This window comes from Phyllopteryx taeniolatus, chromosome 16 (genome assembly GCF_024500385.1).
Source record: "Phyllopteryx taeniolatus isolate TA_2022b chromosome 16, UOR_Ptae_1.2, whole genome shotgun sequence".
NCBI classification, from domain to species: domain Eukaryota; kingdom Metazoa; phylum Chordata; class Actinopteri; order Syngnathiformes; family Syngnathidae; genus Phyllopteryx; species Phyllopteryx taeniolatus.
The window spans coordinates 15,561,991-15,586,961 of NC_084517.1; the positions used below are offsets into that span (position 1 = coordinate 15,561,991).

The 24,971-nt window shown below is 41.0% G+C and overlaps 2 protein-coding genes and 1 long non-coding RNA gene across 8 annotated transcripts in view; 1 reads left to right on the top strand and 2 right to left on the bottom strand.

Moving 5' to 3' along the window:
- Window positions 1-484: 484 nt before the first annotated feature.
- On the bottom strand, window positions 485-15,588 carry nmt1a (N-myristoyltransferase 1a). Of its 3 annotated transcripts, none has more exons than XM_061748598.1 (12): window positions 15,390-15,588; window positions 9,512-9,620; window positions 8,169-8,313; window positions 7,966-8,084; window positions 6,360-6,451; window positions 6,129-6,245; window positions 5,881-6,051; window positions 4,271-4,379; window positions 4,004-4,174; window positions 3,380-3,544; window positions 3,127-3,264; window positions 485-1,573 (listed from the first exon to the last, which is right to left on the bottom strand). In XM_061748598.1, the coding sequence occupies exons 1-12, from the start codon at window positions 15,581-15,583 to the stop codon at window positions 1,553-1,555; spliced, it is 1,551 nt and encodes a 516-aa protein (XP_061604582.1). In that variant the 5' UTR covers window positions 15,584-15,588; the 3' UTR covers window positions 485-1,552. The 3 variants fall into 3 exon arrangements, with proteins under 3 accessions (XP_061604582.1, XP_061604584.1, XP_061604583.1); XM_061748600.1 differs by lacking the exon at window positions 15,390-15,588 and adding an exon at window positions 12,011-12,078; XM_061748599.1 differs by lacking the exon at window positions 3,127-3,264.
- Window positions 1,187-6,002, top strand: LOC133465616 (uncharacterized). Its single transcript, XR_009784684.1, has 4 exons — window positions 1,187-1,290; window positions 2,069-2,193; window positions 4,013-4,204; window positions 5,868-6,002. It is a non-coding gene; the product is annotated as an uncharacterized LOC133465616 (long non-coding RNA).
- An 863-nt stretch (window positions 15,589-16,451) lies between the features above and the next one.
- The window catches only part of plcd3a (phospholipase C, delta 3a), a 30,435-nt gene continuing 21,915 nt past the window's right edge, over window positions 16,452-24,971 (bottom strand). For all 4 annotated transcript variants that reach the window (XM_061748594.1, XM_061748593.1, XM_061748595.1 and 1 more), the window contains 8 exons: window positions 24,008-24,160; window positions 23,790-23,942; window positions 22,297-22,447; window positions 20,966-21,082; window positions 20,288-20,466; window positions 20,078-20,213; window positions 18,300-18,449; window positions 16,452-17,549 (listed from right to left, as the gene is read on the bottom strand). In XM_061748594.1, the coding sequence (XP_061604578.1) occupies window positions 17,407-17,549; window positions 18,300-18,449; window positions 20,078-20,213; window positions 20,288-20,466; window positions 20,966-21,082; window positions 22,297-22,447; window positions 23,790-23,942; window positions 24,008-24,160 (1,182 nt within the window). In that variant the 3' untranslated portion in view covers window positions 16,452-17,406. The remainder of the gene's footprint in view (window positions 17,550-18,299; window positions 18,450-20,077; window positions 20,214-20,287; window positions 20,467-20,965; window positions 21,083-22,296; window positions 22,448-23,789; window positions 23,943-24,007; window positions 24,161-24,971) is intronic.

Consider the following 24,971-nt stretch of genomic DNA (forward strand, 5'->3'; position numbering starts at 1 on the left):
ACCGCCCACGATAAGTGAGAGCTGATTCAAGCACATTTAGCACCACCTTTTGGATTTTGTTACAACTCCGATAGCTCCGCCTGGGGGGGGAGAATATCCATGACACAACTATACATTTACAGTAGTGAAAAACGCATAATCATACAGTTTAATGTGTTACTTGGATATCCCGTGTTATGAAGTTACATTTAAGGCCATTTTTTTGTGCTTGGGAACATACCAATAACTTAATTAGCCTTTTAGGGTACATTAGAGGAAAATGTATCCTAAGTGAGAAAACTTACCTCATGCTGTATGTATACTGTACTGTATGTTGCCCCATTTCTAGAAGAGATATAGGAGCTAGGACACTCCCCTGCGGAACTCTTCTATTGCAAACAATTCAGTGGAACTTAGTTCTGAATAAGGTTGCTTGGCAATACAATCCACAATATAATGTAAACATAAGCGCATGCATGTTTTTTTTCTGACAAGAAATGAAAAATAATTTTGTTGTTGATTTTATTTCTTGCTCCAAAGAGGTCACTCGCAGCTTCACATGCTGTCATCCATTTTCTTAACATGATTGCAAAAGGTTTTTTTTGTTTTTTGTTTTTTTTTTACCCCTCCCAGTTGTCACTCTTTCAGCACTGCAGTTTTGAAATGTGGGACGTCGCTTTTTCCGCACTTGCAAGCTTCTATTTAGACTTTTGAAACTGCACATTGGCCGTTGCAATCTTATGATCTAGTAGCGGAAAATGCAGCGAACCCTTCAGCAAGACATTGTATTAGTGAGCTTTAACAGCAGGTTTATTGATAACAAAGGTGTCAAAGTCTGGTGCACACAATCACAGCATGGCAAATCGAGGGAAAACCCCTTTTGTACCTCGTCCGCTGTGATTCAGTTAGTTTTCTTCTTGAAGGACACCTGGATAAGGAAATTAGAGACGACCAAGCGGGAATGAGCAAAGCCCTTGCTATTATCTTATGTTAGGTCATCGCCACAACATGAAGAGCCTCTCCATTTTAAAAAAAATCTTTTTTTAAAATTACCTTTATAATTCATGTCAAATTGTACTTGCCCAAAAAAAAAAAAAAAAAAAGAAATCACTCCAAACATAAAACAGTAGTGGTGCGCATTTTAGACCACAAATTAGCAGTCGTGCTGTTGATTATTTACGTTTTTGTTGTTGTCTCTTTATAGTTGGTGTGATGCAGTGACCCCCGCAAACTGCTTGTGTGTGTTGGTACCTGGGTACCTGACCCTCCTTCGTCAACTATTGGCTTTGATGTAACTGCAATAACTTCAAGGTTTGTGTTTGTTTGTGTGTGTGTGTGTGTGTGGGGGGGGGGGGGTTAGCCAGGCTTCCCCTTGCTTGGCAGCAATAGTGCAGCTCAAAAAGTTCCAAAAGGACTGAAAAAACATCAAAATAAAAAACAAAAGTAAAAATGGGCTTCCTCTCTTGAAAGAGTCTTCAAGCCCATCAGTCAGGTGGCGGGTGCGATGGTGCGGTCGCGGTTGTCTTATAACACTTAGCGCCGTCAGGTTTGGGCGATGGAGGGGGGGAGGGGGTCACTGCAGGACCAGGCCAACCTAAACAGAAATAAGACACCATTTGGGGGATCTGGTTAGAAACAGACAACCATTTGAGGGAAGACAAAGAAATGGGACACCATTTTGAGGAATATACTGTTAGAACTGAGCCATCATTAAGAAACGGGGTTAGAAATGCTCTACAATTTGGGGAAGAACGTTATAAACGGTAAACCATCAAAAATCAGGCAACATTTGTGGAAAATGGTTAGAAATTGGTAATTAGGAATACAGTTAAAAGGGGTGGCATGGTGCGAGACTGGTTAGTACATCTGCCTCACAGTTCTGAGGACCAGGGTTCAAATCCCGACCTCGCCTGTGTGGAGTTTGGATGTTCACCCCGTGCCTGTGCGGGTTTTCTCTGGGCCCTCTGGTTTCCTCCCACATCCCAAAAAACATGCATGGTAGGTTGATTGAAACTCTAATTGCCCGCAAGTGTGAATGTGTGCGAATGGTTGTTTGTTTCTATGTGCCCTGCGATCGGCTGGCGACCAGTTCAGCGAGTACCCCGCCTCTCGCCGGAAGATAGCTGGAATAGGCTCCAGTACGCCCGAGACCCTTGTGAGGATAAAGCGGTCCAGAAAACGGATGGATGGCTGAACAGTTAAAAGGGGAACACGGTAAGAAATCAGCCACTATTTTGGAGACTACATTTAGAAATAGATGGCCATTTTGAAGTAAGAGAGTATACAGTAAAATACAGTATGAAATGGGCCATCAATATGGGGACTACAGTTCGAAATTGGCCACCATTTTGGTGAAGACTGTTTGACATGGGCTACCATTTTGGGGAAGGCAGCTACAAATGGGCCTCAATTATGGGAAACACCATTTGGGGAATATCGTTAGAAATTGTCTACCATTTGGCAGAAGATAATTGGAAATGGGGCGGCACGGTGGCCGACTGGTTAGAGCGTCAGCCTCACAGTTCTGAGGACCCGGGTTCAATCCCCGGCCCCGCCTGTGTGGAGTTTGCATGTTCTCCCCGTGCCTGCGTGGGTTTTCTCCGGGCACTCCGGTTTCCTCCCACATCCCAAAAACATGCATTAATTGGAGACTCTAAATTGCCCGTAGGCATGACTGTGAGTGAGAAGGGTTGTTTGTTTGTATGTGCCCTGCGATTGGCTGGCAACCAGTTGAGGGTGTACCCCGCCTCCTGCCCGATGACAGCTGGGATAGGCTCCAGCACGCCCGCGACCCTAGTGAGGAGAAGCGGCTCAGAAAATGGATGGATGGACAATTGGAAATGGGCCACAATTTGGGGTAAATTGGGAAATGGGCCAACATTTGAGGAATACAGTTAGAAATTAGGTACATTATTTTACTGCCCAATCTGCCTCACTTCTTGCTGCATTTCTCCAAAATAGACAGTTTTATTTTGTTTTAAAACGCGCTTTAACTTGACATGCATTGTATTAGACTGCTAACATTTATAGATGTCCCCCTCCCCATCTGCAATTGAGTAAACAAAAGTTTTTATAGCAACTGTATCTGTTATATTATTTACCATATCAAAATGAATGCAATTTGCCATTAAAAGACACTAAGGGTACCTTTTCCGAGCCCATACTGGGACACTTCCAATTGTAAAGGTAATACTGTAGATTGCCATCGCCGATGCCGAACTTGAGCTTCTCCAGGAAAGTCTTGTTTTCCATGAGGTCCAGTGCGTTGAAGACGTCAAAACCTTTCTGTATGACCCGCCCCCCCCAAAAAAACAAAACAAAACAAAAAAAAGGAAAAAAAAGCCGCATTCAGCTGATGTGGATGGAAAAGGACTACCTATAGACACGTTCTATTACGCACCGATTTGGCGAGGATGAGGGTGTCAGACATGAGGTCCAGCAGTGGGGTGGTTGTGTGAACATTGTAGAAGGAGTAGGCGGCTTTGAGGGTGCGGTGCACCGGGTGGTTCATGATGGTGGACGGCAGTGTGTAGAAACTCAGGAAATCCGTCACTTTGCCCTCGTTCTGCCAGGAAAAAGACCACGTTTTCTCGTTGTCAGAAAGTACACCGTTTACCTTTTGCAATGGTTCACTTCTTTCTTACGTTTGTGTGACACTTACTATTAAAGGGAACATAATATGGAAAATGTACTTAATGTTTGTAGCAAATAGTTGTGTGTCTGGAGTGCCTACCCACTATAGAAATCTGAATTAACTTTGATATGTACTTTCATATTCCATTAGCGATTATGCATGTTAATATATTTAAATCATCACAAAGTAGACTGACAGGGTGATAACATTCGCATCAAGGCTCACGCCCTACACTGTAATTTTACTAACAGGGTTACTTCCGTTCTTAATGCTGTGTCATCATAAATAATGATGTGTCACTCCTATTGCATTGTAAAAATACTGCTGGCACTCTGATGTAATTATTATACATTTATTTGATGAAGTGTGATATTATCCCGTTCCCCTTACCTCCACCAGGTACGTGTCAATGATGTTGTCGCGGGGCAGCAGCCAATGGGACACCTCCTCCTGGTTCATGGCGGGCACCAGGTTGAACTGGCTCAGGTACTCGCGCAGGAGGCTGCATACGGCCGGCACGTCCTTCTTTGTCATCGGCCGCAGACCCGACGTCTTGGGGGCCTGCGGGTGAAGAGAGGGAGTGCATGTCGGGTACGTGAGGCCAGGGGGTGTACCTAATAAAGAGGACAGTGAGTTTGTGCGGTCACCCAAACAGACCTCAGGCAGGCGGTAAAGCTTCATGGTCCGCTGCATGGTCATGTTCCTGCTCAAGTGGGAGAACTTCACTTCGATCAGTTTGCGCGGGTTTAGCGAGCGATGCCAGTACCTGCACACAAAAGAGAAGTGCTCACTGAGCACATGCAGACCCGCATGGGACGCCATGACATCGGCGGTGTTTGGAATCAATCACTAGCCACTGTTTATTGCCCTATAGTGAGGTCGCCATTTTATAGTGTTGTTCGAATGTGTAGTGACTTGACAAGGGTGCCCAAACTACAGTGTGGGAGCCATTAGCTTCCCACTGTCCCTTTTTTAGGGGCCTTCAGCACACTGGTATATTAATATAGCAATTGACATGGTCCATTTCATTTAGCGGTCATTAATCCATGGGTTCACTTTTTACACCCTTTCCTGTGAATGTTTCGATGTTATCAGTAAAAATATGTTTTGGTTTCAGCAGACTGTTTGTTTATCCTTGTGATTTAGATGAAAATCAGATGACATTTTATGACCAATTTAAGAAATTCCAAAGGGTTAACATACTTTTTCCTCCCACTGTAGGAAGTTTACACTAGTCTTAGGAACGATAAACCGATGCGACCGGAGATCTCTTCGTAAAGAAGAAAGATACGACTGTATCGGTAGCAGACTTCATAATTGATACAAAATCTGTCAGATATTTGCGCTGGAGATTGTAAACAATTCTCAGAGATAAGTGGTCTTTTACATACTTGAAAATAGGGTTACACATCTCATTTTATAGAATTGGGATAAGTCAAGGTTCTTACGATGAACAGCTACATCAACAAATGTTCACTATCGCACTGTTTCTACACCGGATCAGATCGAATAATCATATCGCTCCCACACTAAACTGAATCCTATTGTTCTGCCCCTATAGATATAATTTTTGAATCGAACCGTAACCTGTGTATCAAGATATGTATCGAATCGGCCTCATGCCAGAGATTGTCAACCCTTGTTTAAACCTGACAGTGACAATATAAAACAACATGTGATTGCGTCGCAAATCTTTACGGACACTGATGGCTTAGTTTTGCGTGTTAAATAAAGGAGAGAGGGAGTCCATGTTGGTTAATAAAGTCGCTGGTGAGTGTGTGGTAGCCCAAACCGACCTCGGGCAGACAGTAAAGCTTACAAGGTGAAGAATGTCAGTGGCCCTTGTATCGTTGGATTTTTCTGCATGTGGCCCTTGGAAGAAAAGGTTTGGACACCCCGGCCTATGTAGTACCCTCAATGCATGTTGAAAGTAGAGAACAACCGATGGCCACACGAAAAGCAATATCTCCCATAATGTGTTGCACAGAAATAGAAAAAGCAACACATCACAACACAGATTGACAAAGTGATTTTTTCATTTTTCAAGATACGCACAGCTTACAACAATTTATTATAATTTATTTGTTCAATACTAATTACAGAAGGTCCACTAGTTGACATTGATCTGGTACGCTGTAATTGTGCCCGAATAGTGTTCAAAAATGATTTTTCATTTGACTAATATATATCTCTATGTTGTGATTAAAGAGTAGGGAATGAGTAAATGATTCCAAACACAGCCTTCCTTTCCCAGTCAGGACCCCCACCTGCAGGTGCCCACGGGTTTAGGCAGGACCACGCCGGCCGTGTACACTGCCTGAAAGATGCCCTGCAGGTTGACGCGTCTGGTGATCTCCCGAATTAGGACCGGGGCCACTCGCTTGGCTCGGAGCTTCTTGTGGACGCACAGGAAGTTGATCTCCACCATTTTTTTTTCACTAAAATAAAAACAACACCAACACACTAATAACCCCGTTGTCTTTTTGTATTAAAACACTATTAGACAGCTACGCACATGTCGTAGATGCGGATAGTAGCGGGGATGGCGCTGATGAAGCCCACCAGTTTCTGGTTGGAGTTCACCCTCACCCCGCAGTGCCACTGAGGCAGCCAGCCGGGGGGCCGGAGAGCCCTGCGGAAGGGATGGGGAAAAAAAATATCCAATTCAATAAAACTCACCTATTAGATGAGGAAAAAAAGTACTTGTTGAAATTGGCTGAGCATCAAAACGCATGAAAACACTCACCAGAGCAAGAAATCAGGGGAGTAGTCAAATCGAAACATATTGTCATCATCTTCCACATAGTTCTCATTGAGGAGAGTGTAGAGCTCCTTGAGCTGGTTTAAAAAAAAAAAAGTAATGATTAAACCACATGATTTTAGTTTATTGTATTATTATTATTTTTACTATTGCAGGAGGTTAGTGTGAAATAGGCTGCTGGTTATGACATCACAGCATGTTGCAATACCCAGCGACCTGTCGAGTGAACCCCTGCATATTCACAGTTGGGCATTCACAAATTGGCAGATTTTTGGGGAACGTATACGCAGTTATTCAATGAAAAATAAATCACATTTGCTGTTTTTGTGCTCAGGCCAAAGAAATAAAAGTATTGCTTTGGCCCCATCTTGTGGAACATTGGTGTTGCGGTTAGGTTTAAGTCCTTGGTGTTTTTTAGTGTGTTTGAGACATCCTATTTTGTTGGCTGTCCATGAATGCAACTTCTTCACACTCAACGTCAAACTGAACTGGTCGAGAGCTCTTACAGCAGAGGGTAATCTTGGGTAAGTTTGTTGGCAGTTGATGAACACAATATTAACGAGAATCCCGTGTTTTGTTTAGTGGTGGCACGTACAACATCCATCCATCCATCCATCCATTTTCTGTACCGCTTATCCTCACTAGGGTCACGGGCGTGCTGGTGCCTATCCCAGCTATCTTCAGGCGACAGGCGGGGCACACCCAAACTGGTCGCCAGCCAATCGCAGGGCACATATAAACAAACAACCACTCACATTCACACCTACGGGCAATTTAGAGTACCCTGCATGTTTTTGGGATGTGGGAGGAAACCGAAGTACCCGGAGAAAACCCATGCAGGCACAAGGAGAACATGTCAACTCCACACAGGTGGGGCTGGGATTTGAACCCCGGTCCTCAGAAATGTGAGGCAGATGTGCTAATCAGTCGTGCACCGTGCCGCCCACATACAACATATTCTTGCAAAAAAATAAAAAATAAATAAATGTAGGTTTCCTTTCCCCTTAATGACAAACTGTTTGCGTAAAGCGCTTGTGTCCATATACGTTTGCCCATGTGATGTCACGTCAGTTTGTGCTAGCAATTTAGGGGCCAAGGACACTTCGACAACGGACAGTCGGAGCCAGGATTTGAACCGCAGTCGCCCAAGCAAGCAATAGTGTGCGAACAATACCATCAATGGGCCATATTTGAATAATTTAATTTCTGAATAGTATAGGTACTTTGGGTTCGGGATTGTGTACATGCCGGATGTATGGTGTCGATGCTTTATGACCCCCTGTTTTGTTTTCCCACCATCTTGCGGCAGCCATATCCAATTACAGTTCATACCCCTTTTCGGAGGGCCGAGATTTATTGGCAGAATTTTCGTTATTTGGGGCAGGTCTCCGTCCCTATCATCAGTGAATAGCGGGGGTTCACTGTACCATGAAGACATGGCCACTCGTGGCTATCATTAACTACACTTATATTCATGGTAACCACTGGAAAGTGGTAGCTTGACTTTTTACATTTAATTTAATTGGGTCAGTGAGAAGAAAAAAAAAAAATCCTAATTAAATGATGAAGTCTTTTACGGCCTACATCTTACCACAGCAGCGTTGCCCAGGTCCAGGGTGTCCCAAGAGAAGCCTTGCGGGAGGCTGTAGGGCTCCTCACGAATGTGGTCCTTGTCAGGCTCGATGGAGCCATGCGATGTCACAGTCTCGCCTGAAGTTGAAACACACAAGAGTGGTTCATTTTAGTTGTCTGCGGAGTTTGGTTAATATCTGATGTTGGTGGCGGTGGTCATACCCAGCTTGGGCACGGGCTGTGTGTCCCAGAACTGGTAGCTCCTCCGGCTGGCCTCCTCCATAGTCTTGGCGGGACCTTGGCCCACTGAGAAGAGCTCTATTGCCTTCTGGATCTCCTGCAGCTTGTCAGCGGGCAGTGAATTCACCTGCGGGACAGAAGACACAATGAAGAAGCGGTGAAAGAAATTGTTCGGATCCTTAAAGAACTTGTAAGGGTGAGCGCGTAAGAAGCAAAATAAAGAGAGAGGAGAAACAGAGAGAGAAGGGAGAGAGACTCGCAGCGCTAAAAGCTAATGGTCATGTTCTGTTCGGGACTTGGTTGTTCGGGTGTCAGCTACAGCAACACAAACGTCAGCGCATGCACACAGAGCAGAATATTTATTTTCCTAATAAAATACAGATAATCATGTTTTTAGGCATATGGACAGTAGAAAATCGATGGTACGTATGGTACTTAGGTAGAAGGGTTTCCTGATTTTTGGGGTTGATTTTGGGGGTGCGCATTATACTCAGTGTATTATACAAGAAAAATTACAGTAATCTTGAAGACCTGTTTGTTTTTAAACATTTAGGTTTATTCAACTTTTATATGCAATACATAAAGTTCTATTCTAACTGAATAATGGTGAACTACACCCAAGAGGTCAAAACTTAGTTATATTTTTAATGCGCATTTCTTCTTCATCAGCTGCTATTTACCTAAATCTACTACATATTTATTGTTGAAAATATGTTTAAAATATCCACTCATTTATGCGGGACATAATTTTTTTAGGTCTTTTCCCTATCACGAGAGTGCGAATTTGCGAGAATGGGATGTGTATTCGCCAGTTCCGGCTTATTATGCAGCTTTTATTTAGCAATAAAACAATACAGAGTGAGTCAATATTCAGCAAGGACAAGTTACATATTTTGGCTGTTGGGTGTAATCCTCCATCTCTAAAATCATTACTTTCCAGGATTTTCTTAATAAAACGCCATCTTGCTAGAGTTACCGAACAACATTATTCAAGTTGGGATTTTATCTTACGTTTCTATCGTATATCATTGCGCACCATCATCAACACAACACCACTTGAAAATCATGTTCAATCCCTAATTTAAGAAGCAAAAAAAATACAATAAATTGCTAATTTTGCTGTATGATATCTATTTAACACATTTTCCCATATCGCTTGTGGGTGTGGAACTCCTGCGATGAACCGGGGAGATTTCTGCATAGCCAAATAGCAAACAATGACAACTTGGGCCTTGTCTTCCAACCAGAACCAGTTGAGCATAGAAAAGCATGAAAATCATGATGAGAGGCATTGGCTTCAAATGTCAAGTTGTAAATGTTTATGCCTTGGCGAGGGGGTCTTGGGAGGTTTCTGTGGCCGCGCTAGTCTTTTTCTTCTTCTTCTGCTTCCTCTTCTTCTTCTTGGCACCGCTCTCGTCGCCCAGACCCCTGTCACTGGTAGACAAACACAAAATGATACAAATAAAATATCCATCCATTTTTATAATATACATTTGGTACGGAAAGTATTCAGACCCCCTTAAATTGTTCACTTTTTTCTATTGCAGCCATTTGGTAAAATCATTTAAAGTAATGTTTTTTCCACATTAATGTACACACAGCATCCCATATTGACAGAAAAAAAACAATTGTCTAAATGTTTGCAGATTTATTAAAAAAGAAAAAACGGAAATATCACTCAGCCAGGCGGTACGGCGGGTGACTGGTTAGAGCCTCTGCCTCACAGTTCTGAGGACTGGGGTTCAATCCCCGGCCCCGCCTGTGTGGGGTTTGCATGTTCTCCCCGTGGTTTTCTCCTGGCACTCCGGTTTCCTACCACATCCCAAAAACATGCATGGTAGGTTAATTGAAGACTCTAAATTGCCCATAGGTGTGAATGTGAGTGCGAATGATGGTTTGTTTCTGTGCGGACTGCGATTGGCTGGCGACCGGTTCAGGGTGTACTCCGCCTCCTGGCCGATGATAGCTGGGATAGGCTTCAGCACTCCTGCGACCCTTGTGAGGATAAGCGGCTCAGAAAATGGATGGATCACTCAGCCATAAGTATTCAGACCCTTTGCTCAGTATTTAGTAGAACCACCCTTTTGAGCTAATGAGTCTTTTTGGGAATGATGTAACACGTTTTTCACACCTGGATTTGGGGATCATATGACATTCCTCCTTGCAGATCCTCTCCAGTTCTGTCAAGTTGGATGGTGAACGTTGGTGGGCAGCCATTTTCAGATCTTTCCAGAGATGCTCAATTGGGTTTAAGTCAGGGCTCTGGCTGGGCCAATCAAAAACCGTAACGGCGTTGTTCTGAAGCCACTCCTTTGGTATTTTAGCTGTGTGCTTAGGGTCAATGTCTTTTTTTTAAGGTGAACCTTCGGCCCAGTCTGAGGTTCTGAGCACTCTGGAGAAGGTTTTCGTCCAGGATATCCCTGTACTTGGCCCCATTCATCTTTTCTTTGAATGCAACCAGTCTCCCTGTCCCTGCAGCTGAAAAACACACCCATAGCATGATGCTGCCACCACCATGCTTCACTGTTGTGACTGTACAGTGCCTGGTTTTCTCCAGACATTCCACTTAGAATTAAGGCCAACAATTTCTATCTTGGTCTCATCAGACCAGAGAATCTAATTTTTCACCATCTTGGAATCCATCAGGTGTTTTTTTAGCAAACTTCATGCGCGCTTGCACTGAGGAAAGGCTTCCGTCGGGCCACTCTGCCATAAAACCTCGACTGGTGGAGGGCTGGAGTGATGGTTGACTTTCTAGAACTTTCTCCAATCTCCTGACTGCACCACTGGAGCTCAGCCACAGCCTCTTTGGGTTCTTCTTTATCTCTCTCACAAAGGCTCTTCTCCCCCGAGCTGGCCCCCCAGACGGCCAGCTCTATGAAGGGTTCTGATCGTCCCAAACGTCTTCCATTTCAGGATTATGGAGGCCACTGTCCTCTTAGGAACCTTAAGTGCAGCAGACATTTTTTTTTAACCTTGGCCAGATCTGTCCCTTGCCACAATTCTGTCTCTGTGCTCTCCAGGCAGTTCCTTTGACCTCATGATTCTCATTTGCTCTGAGATGCACTGTGAGCTGTAAGGTTTTAAATAGACAGGGGTGTGGCTTTCCTAATCAAGTCCAATTAGTATAATTAAACACAGCTGTACTCCAATGAAGGTGTAGAACCATTTTTCGGATGATCAGAAGAAATGGACAGGATCAGAGTTAAATATGAGTGTCACAGCAAAGGGTCTGAATACTTATGGCTGTGTGATATTTCAGTTTTTCTTTAATAAATCAGCAAAAATGTTAATGATGTTTTTTCCGGCAATATGGGGTGCTGTGTGTACATTAATGAGGAAAAAAATTAACTTAAATGATTTTAACAAATGGCTGCAATATAACAAAAACTGAAAAATTTAAGGGGGTGTGAAAACTTTCCGTACCCACTGTATATACAAATAAAATAAGGCATCAATCATAAAATTCTCTACACAATTATACAGGGTGTTCGGAAAGTCAGTGTGCAGTTATATTTTATTAACAGATTTGTTTCAATACAGAATACAGAGTACCCCTGCATATTTGCAGTTCAGCATTTGGGTAATCTATCCTCCATTATTCGCTGAAAAACTCACCCGTTTGCAGTTTTTGTGCTCAGGACAAAGCTATGTCAGATATAAAAAAAACATTGCTTTGGCACCATCTAGTGGCATCTTGGAGACAAGCAACTATGATTAACCTGAGGGGAGGAGCTTTATTTAGTCAGGCCATAGCCTTGTCTAATATTAAAAAAATGTGCTTTACCACCATTTTGTGGCATCTATAGGTCATTGACACTCACCTAAAAAGGTTGGTCCCTGACTCCCTTTTTGGATCGCTCAGTCCCCATCCCATGGTAAGAGCGGGCGTTCACTGTACATATAATATTTACACATAAAAGATAAGTACACTGTGACTTTCCGAACATCCTGGTACAACTCTACACTGCGGGTACAAGGTTAACATACTTCAATAAAGTGTCAAATATTTATATATAACCAAATCACTGAATCAACTGCCGCCATCTATTAATTATAGTCGTCTTTCCATGTGTGTATGCATGTTGTTAAGCAGCATGGCAGCACTTTTTCTTTAAACACTATCATATTTGACAGCTTAACAGATGCCATGCGGTTTGTGTTGTGGTACAGATGTCTACTCCAACAAAATGTATCGGTCATATAAAGGCAGCCTGTATATTTTTAAAATCCAGTTAAATAAAAGTTTTGTTGTTTTTTTTTTTGGGGGTGTGGGGGTGTTTGCAGGGAGAAAGACATAACCTTTCCAAAAAAAGAAATATTACATTCCCCCCCCCCCCCCCCCAAATTAATAACAACCATCTATTAAAATACAACCAAAAAAGCTAGAAGAACAATGAACATTAATAAGCACAGTAGAACAATATCATATTTATGTTGTTAACTGATGATAATAATCTTTTATTGACCTGGACTGGTTTTAGAATCTAAAAAAATTTACATAAATTTTTTTTTTTTTTTAATTATTATTTTAATTGCAGTTTTTCCCCCATGGCTACACAATATCAAAGAGGTTGTCACATACGACTCCCCCACCCCTTCCAGACTACTTGCTTTACCTGCATTGGACTTATCTTCACCTTAGGTCCAGTTTAAATCACTTTAAACCGCTGCCCTTGCACCCACATAACCTCTTTACTGAAACCGCACACCCCCCACTCGCTCACCCACCCATACATCCACTCATCCCTCTTCTTCTGTCCGCATACTTACACGGGATAATCTCATTATTGTCCGAGGGCAACAGGGCCCAGATGGCTCATCAAATGCCCTTTGCAGACGGGGTGACCGACCATGCATGTATACATGTATGTATATACAAAGGGGTGCAAACAAGGGGTCCGGACAATGAACGACAAACAAACCATTCTGTATGGGTTGTTCCATGGGCTTCCACTTAGCCACAAGTGTTCTTTATGCTCGACCCAGCTTGAAACTGTTTTTTTGGGGGGTTTTTTTGCTTCATAACATCAAGAGATACAGTACAGTGTCATGTACTGTTACTCCGGTTTAACTGTATGTTTGTGTATTTTAACTGTGTAAAGCACTGAGTCTTCTTGGTACTGTACTGAAAGGTACTGTATAAATAAAATGTACTTAAAGTGAGTGATGATTATAATTATCTATAGTTCAAAATAAATCCTGAATATACTCCAAACTGTGATTTCAAAACACTTGAATATCATTTTAAACTCATTTTACAAATGACCCTTAAAAATAAATGGCTTGGTGATGATTTGATTTGAGAAAAATGCACCACAACTGTGAGAACATGTCGCTGCTTCACAACGTGTAAAAATACCAATTACTACTACACTATTAGCTATTGTGTTATGTTTTTGACTCAGTGACACGGTCATTTTTCTCCCTCCAAGTCATCTTGAGAAGTTTATAACCCTGTTTTCTCTGGCAGCAACCCCACAAGGAGCCTCGCCTAACCTCTATTGGAATCTTCCATTGCCCTCCTGTTTGCCGTAAAGTCGACCGGCTATCAGCCGGTGGCCAACACTAGCTACTCCTCTGCGAACATGCTACCTCAGAAGGAGTAGGGCATTTAGGAAGCTTCTTATGGTGTTACAGGAAGTAAAATATATGTGTGTGTGTGTGAATAGGCACTACTAGCTGGTTTATCTTTTTTTTGGCAAATATTTATACTTATGTGCGACAGAAAAACTTGCACATCGGGGGGTTTGTGATTGACGAGACTTCACATTTTAAGTGTGATGTCATAAGATAAATTTGAAATGAATGTGTTTTGGGAACATAGTACAGGGTGTAATCAGGGTTTAAACTATTAATACAGGCAATTAGAAACATTTAGGGGTGAGAGGGGGGGGCATCTACCATTGGAGAGTTTTGGGTCCGTAACCCCACGAAAAGCAAAGGTTGATTGTAATGGGAGCGAATCACATTATAATTGGGAGCACATCTAATTTTAAATGGTATATGCACAGCGAAGGTTGACTGTACTCTCCAGACATCACCAACTACAGAGTGCATTACTGTACCACCATTTTTGGCCTTAATCTAAAGCTTGGCAAACGCTGTAATTTACAACCATCCACATTTTGCCTACTCCACTAACACACACACCTTCATATTTACATCTGCTTTCACATAAGACTTCTTAATTAATATTACTAATGAAAAAGCCTGTTTTCTGTGTTATATTCCACATTGGGTTTATTAAAAGGGAGCATTTATATACCATAAATGAAAGGGGGTGGTTAAAAGGAACAAGTTAACAAGGGCGTCTTTGTTAAAAGCAAACACTACAAAGGTGGTCTTGTTTTTGCTTTTAATTGGACTGCATCGAAAAAGCAAGATATCCTCACAGACAAAAGAGTTTGACAGCTAGCTTAGCTCGCGAAGCTAATCAGCATAACGTCAACGGGGCATCAGCGCGACCTCCATAGTTGACGAGACGCATTCATCGTAGTCACGACGTTGCGCTTTCAACGTGTCGGTCGTGTCAAAACTGTGTTGTTGTTCTGTAGGCTCAGAATGTGTGCCCGGGTCGCTTATTAGCTTCATTTTCATCTAGCCTACAACGCCTTGCTAAGCGTTCCAGGGCTTGATATGAAATCCCGCCCACTTTTACCTTTCGAGACCAATCACAACATAGAACATTCAGACAAATACGCTCCCCAGGCAATGGCGTGAAGGCAAGTGGGCGGGACATTGTCTACAGTCGCTAGCTTTAGGAGCTAATTAGTAAAACGTTAACCGGGGATCAACGCGGATTTCTTTAGTTGTATTGACACATTAAACACACCCGTAAGGGTAAATTTTGAAGATTACAAATCTAGTCAAAGATATTAATATTCTGTAAGAGCTAAATGTGTGAATATTAATCTTACTATCGTTGTTTCAAAGCGTACTTCGGCTCGCAATCGACCAAACCACGCCTTGCTAATGACTTGGCAATGAAATACCGCCCACTTTTACCACTGCTGACCAATCACATCACAAAACACTCGGGCCAACACTCTCTCCAGCCAATAACATGAGGGCGGGACATCGTCCACTAGTTCCCCCCCCCCAACAATCTCGCCATGGCAAGCGTGCACTCGCCGTTAACTTTGTCTCGTTATCCCGCGACTCTTTTCTCTCAACCCCGCGACGCCCACCGAGCGGTCTTACCCATCGTCGAAGTGGTGCTCCTCATTTTCACAGTCGCTACAGTGTCCGTGGTCCTCTACGTCTTGTTTCTCCGGCAGCGGTGCTGTCTCATTCTCATCCGCCATCTTCAACCAGGAAGTGAGACGCCTGCGCGTGTCCTCGAGGTCTTTAAACATCCCTCGTTGTGATTGGTCCGCCGCCGGTGACGTCAGCATTCCCTTCACTGCGAGTGTCAGTAAATATATTTTTATAATATTGCGTATATAGCTAAAAAATAGCACACATGGACTATTGTGTGTTATGTTTTTGTGTATTTAATCAAAGTCGAAGATCCCTTTGGAGCATTATCAGTATATATTTTGGGGGTAAACACGGTAGTAAAAATGCCGTTCATTGGACAATTAGGGGTAGCATGGTGAAAGTGTTTAGCATATGTTCCTCACAATTCTAAGTGTCGGGGTTTGAATCTGTGCTGTTTGAGGATTGCATGTTCTCCGGATGTTTGGGCTTCCTCCAACACTCCGAAAACATGCATGTTAGGTTAATTGAAGAAAGTGGGGTAAAGATTGCAACCAGGGCCTGTTACTTGAGACCTAGCCTGAAAAATGTAACATTTCAGAGGAAAAGTGTGTGGAATTGGAGCCATGTGGTCAGTCTGTTGGCAATTAACTGAAACCCATGACTTGATTTTTGTCCATACAGGCCTTAAAATTGTCACGCGTTTAGAAGTCCAGTATGTGGAAAGGACAATGGTCAGAAAAAAGTACCTTAAAAAATCAATAATGTGTTGCCTCAAGAGGGCGAAGTGTTAAGTGAAAATCAGAATTCTTGGCAAAAAAATACTGCTTGATTTTGTAATTTGAAGTTCATGTTGGAGCGTTAAAAACATTAAAAGACATTAAAAAGTGCAAGGGGACAGTGTTTTATTATTTTTGATGTTATTATCACTTAATTAATGTTGGAAACTAACTCAAATAATTGTGTTCCCTTCAGGGGGGTGGGAATAAATGAACTAATGGTTTATGCGCTGTGAAATCCTTTTATACAGTTGGGACGTTATCCTCTGAGAATCATACACACTAATCAATTTATTAATACTTTATTGGCACTTCACGGACGACAATGACATGGTTGCATGAGAAAGTTAAAGGAGAACCAGCACTAAAAAGTACTTTGTTACAAAAACAACAACAAAACAAAGATTAACACAAAGAATTATCTCCCAAAATTAATGACTGTGAGTCTCTCTCTCTCTCTCGCTCTCTCTCTCATACTGTATCATAGTGCTAGTAGATGATTTGTTAATTTGTAATAAAGACAGTCACAATAAATACACCACTGCATATAATGACCTGTTAAACTACGAAAAACTTCTTAATACTGAAAGGTTTAACTTTTCAGGATGATGTAATGATCAGTCAATTCATATACTCTATTTTGGCAACAAAGAGGACAAGAAACAGAAATAGACACGACAGTCTCCAAGTCAAAATAAATGAATAGACTCATTTCCTTTCCTTAGCTTATGTGAAATCTAGCATGTTGGAGATAAAGTTAATAATAGGACACACGTAAACATCTGTTTTTAATGTAATACTGCTTGTTTTTGTCATTTTAAGTTCAAGTTGTGGAGGTAAAAACATACAAGACATTAAAAAGTGCTGTAAGTACAGTAAGTTAGATTTTTTTTTCCATTTGTTTGTTCTTAGTACTTCATTAATCTAATTTGCGATCATATTAATTCATCTTTAGTTGAAACAAAAACAGCGCACTGTGATTTCAGGGAAGGAAGAGCTGCTTGTGTCCAACAAAGGCAGGGATGGGCAATATTTGTTGGATTAAATTGTCTTTTTTACTACATAAATCTAAATTTAATTAAAATCTATTCATGAATTAGTAAAAAAAAAAATTGACCTCATCTATGAATGAGCAGGCCAATCTGTCCTGTTTAAAAAAAAAAAAAAAAAAATCCAGTGTGGCCCTTGAGCACAAACGTTTGCCCCCAATCCCCCAGCTAACATTTCTCACTTTGTAACATTTACACTTTTCTCTTGGGGGAAGGCGTACTTTCACACACGTGTTTGATGGGAACACCTTTGCGGGACACTTTAACGTGGATGAAGAGCGTGGCGGGGGCCAGCCGGGACCCGTCGGCCTTCAGCAGGTGCACGTGTCGGTAACCTGAGAGGAGATGATCAAAGATTAGTAAACAACAACAATGGGTCTTGGTAATGTAGAGCAGTCATTCCACATTAGTTTGCTGCGTGAAATTATTCATCCATCCTTTTTACTTTTATGTTTTGAAAATATTTATTGATTACAAGTAATGTTATCATTGTTCATCTATCCATCCAGAACAATTGAATGCTCTTCCCCTATCTGGCAGAAGCTGCACCTGTGTACCCACATGCTGCCATTCATTCAATAGAATAATAGCTTAAGGTTTAACTTTACAGACCCAGATTTCTCCTCAACTCACTTCAACATATTTCCTTGGCACCAAGATGTCACAAGATGGAGGCAAAGCACTACTTTTGTCTAAATGAATGTCACCGATTAGGATGAGTTTAATTCGTTCAGTGACCACACTTCTAACTCAAAACACTCGTATCTCAAATCATCTTTCCCCATTGAGATGAATGGAAATGCCATTATTTTTGTAACACTTTATACAAACATAATAATAACGTAGTTAAATAGACAGTTTGTACATCATGATATTTCAATGTGCATTGTGCTTCTCCGTCTGTGTGTGCGCCTTGTCCACCTAGGGGCATGATAATACAAACATACTAATATATGCATGGAGGCAGTCACAACTAAGCTTAACTGGGAGTGGCAATAAACAGCTGAAAGCCACTTTTGAAGAATCAGCCGAATGGCAGTTTGTACCTCAAAAACATTTGTCAGTCAAGATACCAGTTTATCTACCTGTACGCAGGCTGGTGAAGGGTAACGTGAACTGTCCCACAAAGTCGTTCTTGGCCGTGTGGTCGTGGTCCTCGACGACAAAGCGCACCAATGCCAGCTCGGGCACCTGCAGCTGGAAGCTGAGCGTGCAGTCCCATCGTGGGTTGAAGCCTGCATGGGGCGCATAAGAGCAGAGAGAGTCAATATGGCGCAAACGCGTCAGAGAACCAGACATACATGACAGTGTGCTGTGTATAAACAGAGCCAACCACAGTTGCTAATTGGTTAGCTCCTATTGGATCAAATATCCAAATTGCAATGTCATATCCTTATCCGTTACAATGCGGTATCAATAAAACTGGATCCAATATCAACATTGATATGTGTGTTGTGATCCATTACACTGCAGCATCGTTACAACTGGATTAAATATCGATATGTTTTATCATTGTCCTTTACACTTCAGTATTGAAACAACTGGATCAAATATCAATATTGTGATACATTGTATTGTGTCCCACACTTGTGGTTCACAAACTTTTTACACTAAGTACTACCTACAAAAACAACTTTGCCCTCCAAGTACTGGCCGACATTAAAATGCAAAAGCGTAGTAAGCCAAAGTGCTCATCAAAAATGACACAGATTTGACTTCCAAGCCACTGTAAAATTCAGTTTCAACAACTAACACTGCGCTTAAAACATCTGAAAAAAAACAGTTCTTGGATAATGATTCAATTGAAATGTAATGCACATACAAAAATAAAAATTGTGGTTCGGCAGTGATTCTTTAGCATACCACTAGAAGGAGCCCACGCACCACAGCCCACATACCCAACTCTTGAGAATCAGTGCGCTACAGGATTGATACAACTAGTTTAAACATCCATATTGTGATATGTTATGCTACAGTTTTGATACAACTGGATCAAATATCAATAATGCCATATATCATATATTTGCGTGTTTAGGCTTTAGTATTGATAAAACTTGGTGAGATATCATTATACCATACAACTGGAAAATAATCGATAGTGTGATTTATCGTTTGTGCTACAGTATTGATACAACTGGATCAAATATTGATATTGCATTATGTCACTGATATGTGTTAACACTACAGTATTGATACAACTGGATCAAATAGTGATGTGACGCAAACATTGGCTTGTTATCTGTTACGCGACTGTATTAATGCAACTGGATCTATTGTGGAAATTGTGATATATTGTTATCCATTATGCTTCAGAAATCAATAGTGTGATCTATCGTATTGGTATCACTTGTGGTACAGAATTGATACAAATGGATCAAATATCGATATTGATTTGTTGCACCTATATCTGTTACGCTTTACAATCGATATTGGGATACCAACGTATCACTATCACATAGATTGATGTTGTGACACAAACGTATTGTTATCTGTTACGCAACAGTGCCAAGACAACTGGATCAATTATCAATATTGTAAGACGTCATATCGTTATTTGTTACACTATAATAATGATGCAATATCGATAGTGTGTTCCGAACACGGCATTGTTATCCATTACGCTACAGTTATCGATAGAACTATTCCAAATGTGGATATTGTGATATTCATGTTATCTGTTAAACTACAGTAGCAACACAATGTTACAGATACTGTGATATATCATATTGCTATCTGTTGCGCAACAGTGTCAAAACAACTCAAGCAAATATCAGTGTTGTGATATGGTGTATCGTTCTCTGTGGCAGTTCCATTTGTAACGTGTTTAATGATTGTTGTAAGTAAAATAACATGAAGGAAGTACCATTGTTGTCAATGCGGTGTGTTTTGTCTCTGGTGTTATCTATGGCCACTCCGTGAATCTCCACCCACACCTGAGGGTCCACAATGGAGCTAGCCTTGTCTGTGTTGATTTTGGGAAGCTGCTGCGCTGATATCACCTGCCCAAAAAAAACAACTAATAGTGGTACATTCAATACATGTGTAAGACAGTATAATTACTGAGTGAAGTTACTCGGATAGTCAGCTGGGTGGGGATGTGACCGGGACCCCCGCCCGTGTTCTCCGGGTTGAAGTCAGACTCGCCGCTGCACAGGAAGCTGGGTTTCAGGACGTAGCCGCAACGCCCGTTGGGCAGAAAACGGCCCTGGTTCAGGTCCATCTGCTCGCCGTGGGTCTGGAAATTTAGAGCCACTGCACACCAGTGGTGGTAAATAAAGTACAAATACTTTATTACTGTACGTGAATAGATTTTTCAGGTTTCTGTACTTGAGTATTTATTTTTCTGACAACTTTTTACGTGTATTCCCGAAATTTGAAAACAGCTGTAGTTTCTACTGCTGACTTCATGAAAAATAGGCTTGTTACGTACTTTTTTCAACCTCTGCGGCTGACGACACAATGTATAAAAAAACAACAAAAAAAGACCTAAATGGAGAGAGCTAAAGTCAACCGCGGTGGAGATCTTCATTGACTGATTAGTGATTCGTGAATTGCAATTGTTCCCTTTTAAGTAAAGGAGTTGAATCAGTGCGTCTGCTTTTACCAGAGTCTATTTTTACAGAGTGTGAGTACCTTTCCCACCTCTGCTGCACAACATGAACAGTGTTAAGAGTGGTGTCGGGAACAATCCGACATCATGACTAGTTTTTTCCCCAAGAAGTATCACAGCCTTCGGAATTGTAGCGCTTACCCATCTGGCAGCCGGCGTTCCACATTTCCTGGGGATCGTAGTTGGATGACTGCAGGCGCTGTCCGGAGGGGTAGATCCGGCTCAGCTGCCTGCTGTTGTGTCTCACAAAAAGCTTCCCTGAAAAATGGACAAATGAACACTTACACACAAGAGCAGGGGTTACCTCACCATGAGACCCACACTTTTGACATGATCAGTCAATTCATATACTATATAACATTTTGGCAACAAAGAGGACATCTGTTTGGTGTAGTAGCAATACAACTGGATCCAATATCGAAATAATGATGTATTGTATTGCTCTGTTTCAGGGGCTGAGCTATGGGGGAGGCCAGGCAGGGCCACCCCCCACGTGTGTCGAGAATAACCTGGAAAATAATGTCCGATAATTAATCGACACCTGTGTTGATATTCGATTAATCGTTTAGAGTCATTGTATAACTTAAAATTGTTCAAATCCTCAGATTTCAGCCTATCAGCAGTAAATACTCTCATTTCTGTCATGCTTCATGAAAGCAGACTTATTATCTTTTGTGTTTAATCAAAGTAAGACATTTGCAAACATCTTTTACTTTGGAAAACAATGATCAACATTTTTCTCTATTTTCTGACAAGTTATGGACCAAACTAGTAACAGAATTATAATCAATTTACAGATGAAAATAATAGGCAGTATAATCTATTGTGAAAATAATGATTTTGTAGATGTAATATTAATAACCTGTACAGTAATTGACATCTACTGAGTTGTTGAACAGGAAGCAGACTCAGAAGTATATATTAAACTAATAGCCCTTCGCATTAATCAGTAGCCGAGAGGTAGCTCTCTGTTTCAAAAACGTTAGTGAGTACATCATCACTCCCTCTCATGTGATATTGCTTAATTGTTGTCTATTTGGTTTTGTTTAATAATTAAACAATACCAAATAAATAAAAATAATAGGTTAATAAACAGTAATGAGAATTTTTTTGCAATAAGCTTTAACGACAAATTATTTTTTATCCGATTAATCGATGGAATAATCGATTCTAAAAACATTCAATAGTGGCAGCCCTAGTCTTTATCTGTTACGGTTCAGCATCGATACAACTAGATCAAATATTGATATTGTGATGTGTCGTGTCATTATCAATCATGCTACAGAATTGATAGCTGGATCGTATTTTTATCAGTTCCAGTACAGTATCAGTACAACTAGATCAAATATCATTATCGCGATATGTTATATCATTATCCTATGCTATCAATACAACAAGATCAAATATCAATATTGTGATATGCTGTATGCCTGTATCGACCGTTTGTTCTCAGATGGATTGTCACTTGGTACCCGAGTCTTTGATCAGCCGTAGGGCGTCGTTCTCGGAGAAGGAGGACATTTCATCCGGCGGCCTTTCACCCATGTTTGCGAAACCACAAAAGGGGACGCTGCGGCAGTACACCACCAACTCTGACAGCTCCACGCTCAGTTTGGAACACACCTGAGAACAATGAGCACATTCACAAGAAACCATTACTGAACATTGCACTAAGGACCCAGCAGATGGAGCTGGAGTGGAACATTTATGGAGACATTTCTAGGTCTGTTAGGCCTTGGTGGAAGTCTGTCAATGTTCCATTTTTTTCCCCAGGGAATTTAATATTTGGTTCCCCAGGGAATTTAATATTTGGTAAGTGTGGCTAGAACACACAAACAAAGGGGCACATATATGCAACCAACCACCAAGTTTAGTGCAGGTAATTCAAAAAAATGTTTTGTTAGGTTTTTTTTCGCTCTTTGTTTTAAAATGCTTTTAATCATGTAAAGCACATTGAGTTGCCTTGTGTGTGAAATGCGCGATATAAATAAATTTGCCTTGCTTAGCCTATTTTTTGTTCCTTTATTTAATATTTCTATATTTTACATAATTTCTATTATTTTCAAATATTTTTAGTCTAAGATTTAGCAATATTGATTTTTTTTATATTAGTTTCAAATATTTGTTTAATTTTCATCTAATGTTTTAATTTTAATCAAACGTTTTGTATTGTTTTTTAATATGTTTTTTCTTTCTCATATTTGTCTATTATTTTCTAATGTTTTTATTTTTGTATTTTTACTGATAGTATTTTCTGGCTAGTCTTTTTGACTTTTTTCCTAATTCTGTTGTCTTTTAAAAAACATTAGATTTCTAATATTTTTCTATTTTATAATGTCTTTTGTTGTAAACTTTTATTTTTTTTTATATGCTATGTATTTTTTACAAATACATTTAAAACAAATTTCTATTGTTATCAATGTTTTTAAAATATTTTCTGAGAACATCTCTGGAAACTGGAACATACATAACTGGAAATACATACAGAAGACAATAACTTCCCTGGTGGAGGCTGTATATTCACTCCTAATAATTTTTATTCCTTTTTAATGTTTGATATTTTCTGATATTTTGTCGCTTATCCTCACAAGGGTCGCGGGAGTGCTGGAGCCTATCCCAGCTATCATCGGGCAGGAGGCGGGGTACACGCTGAACTGGTTGCCAGCCAATCGCAGGGCACACATAAACAAACAACCATTAACACTCACATTCACACCAACGGGCAATTTAGAGTCTTCAATTAACCTACCATGAATGTGTTTGGGATGTGAGAGGAAACCGGAGTGGCCAGAGAAAAGCCACGCAGGCACGGGGAGAACATGCAAACTCCACACAGGGGATTGAACCCCGATCCTCAGAACTGTGAGGCAGACACTCTAACCAGTCGCCCACCGTGCCGCTGGCAAGGAACAAACAAACAAAATCTATCTTCCTTGGTGGAGGTAAAAACTGCTTATTATCAGACCTTGGCCGGGTCCTTCTTGGGCGTACTCTTGTTTCCGCCTGCCTGCTCGTCTTCAGAGCTTGAGGAGAAGCTGCCGCAGCTTCCGTTCTTGCCCAGCTGGCCTAGGTGAGGGATCTGCTTCTTCCCTTTTACCAGGATACGTCCCCTCAACTCCTGCAAGTACCACCATGAGGACCACTACTCGAGGAATGCTTTTTACATGAGAGTGTGGTTAATACTTCGGGTGAGGGGAGATCCTTGAGCGTGTGGCCACTGAGGGGCTTGTTGAGCAGCTTGTTGCCCAGTATGGTGCGGAGGTGTTTGGTCATGACCACCTGCTGCTCCACGGAGCAATGGTTCTCCAGCGACAAGATCAGAGGGTACGGAGACGTCTAGTGGACAAAAGGCACACACCGTAAACGCTGATAAGACTATAGAGATATTCACACTTAAGAGGTGTTATTTGTACGAGCTTTACACAAATCAAATTCAAGGACTGGTCAAGAATGTATAGGTCAGTTGGAAAGCATTAATGTCCACATTCAGATCAATCTAAGCATATTTAGATAATTATTTGACTTTGACTTCAAGTTATTACAGGGTGTCAGCAGGTTTAACGATGCCAAATAAAAAAAAAATAATTAAAAACTTTTTAAAAACACCAATTTAAGACCTCTCATTCACTAGTTAATATTTTTACATTCTAATGCTTTTTTTTGGGTCTAAAATGTATTTCTAATGTGGTTGTTATGTTATGGTGTACTTTTCATCTAATGTTTGTAAATTTTCATCCAATATTTAATATTTTGTGTAATATTTTTTTCCTAATATTTCTGGTGTACAATATTAGTAATTTTGACTTAATGTTTTGTATTTCCAGCTAATGGTTTTGTATTCTTTCTATTTGTGTTTTTTTTTTTTTTTTTTTTTTGTTTTGGACTAATATTTTGTATTTTTGTCATAATGATGTTGTATTTTTTTTCTAAGAATATTGTATAGATAATATTTCAGATTTTTTGGGGGAACCTATCCCGTTTGTCATGGAAACCCACGCTTAGTCGTTATCCATCCATCCATTTTCTGAGCCGCTTCTCCTCACTAGGGTCGCGGGCGTGCTGGAGCCTATCCCAGCTGTCATCGGGCAGGAGGCAGGGTACACCCTGAACTGGTTGCCAGCCAATCGCAGGGCACAAAGGAACAAAC

Bases quoted from the DNA above. Each gene is read 5' to 3' on its own strand.
- nmt1a (XM_061748598.1), bottom strand. From the start codon at position 15,583: ATGCTGACGTCACCGGCGGCGGACCAATCACAACGAGGGATGTTTAAA. The intron at 8,085-8,168 runs GTATGACCACCG...TTTCAACTTCAG, and splicing joins ACAGCCCGTGCCCAAGCTGG to GCGAGACTGTGACATCGCAT. The intron at 4,175-4,270 runs GTCTGTTTGGGT...CTTCACCCGCAG, and splicing joins AGCTTTACCGCCTGCCTGAG to GCCCCCAAGACGTCGGGTCT.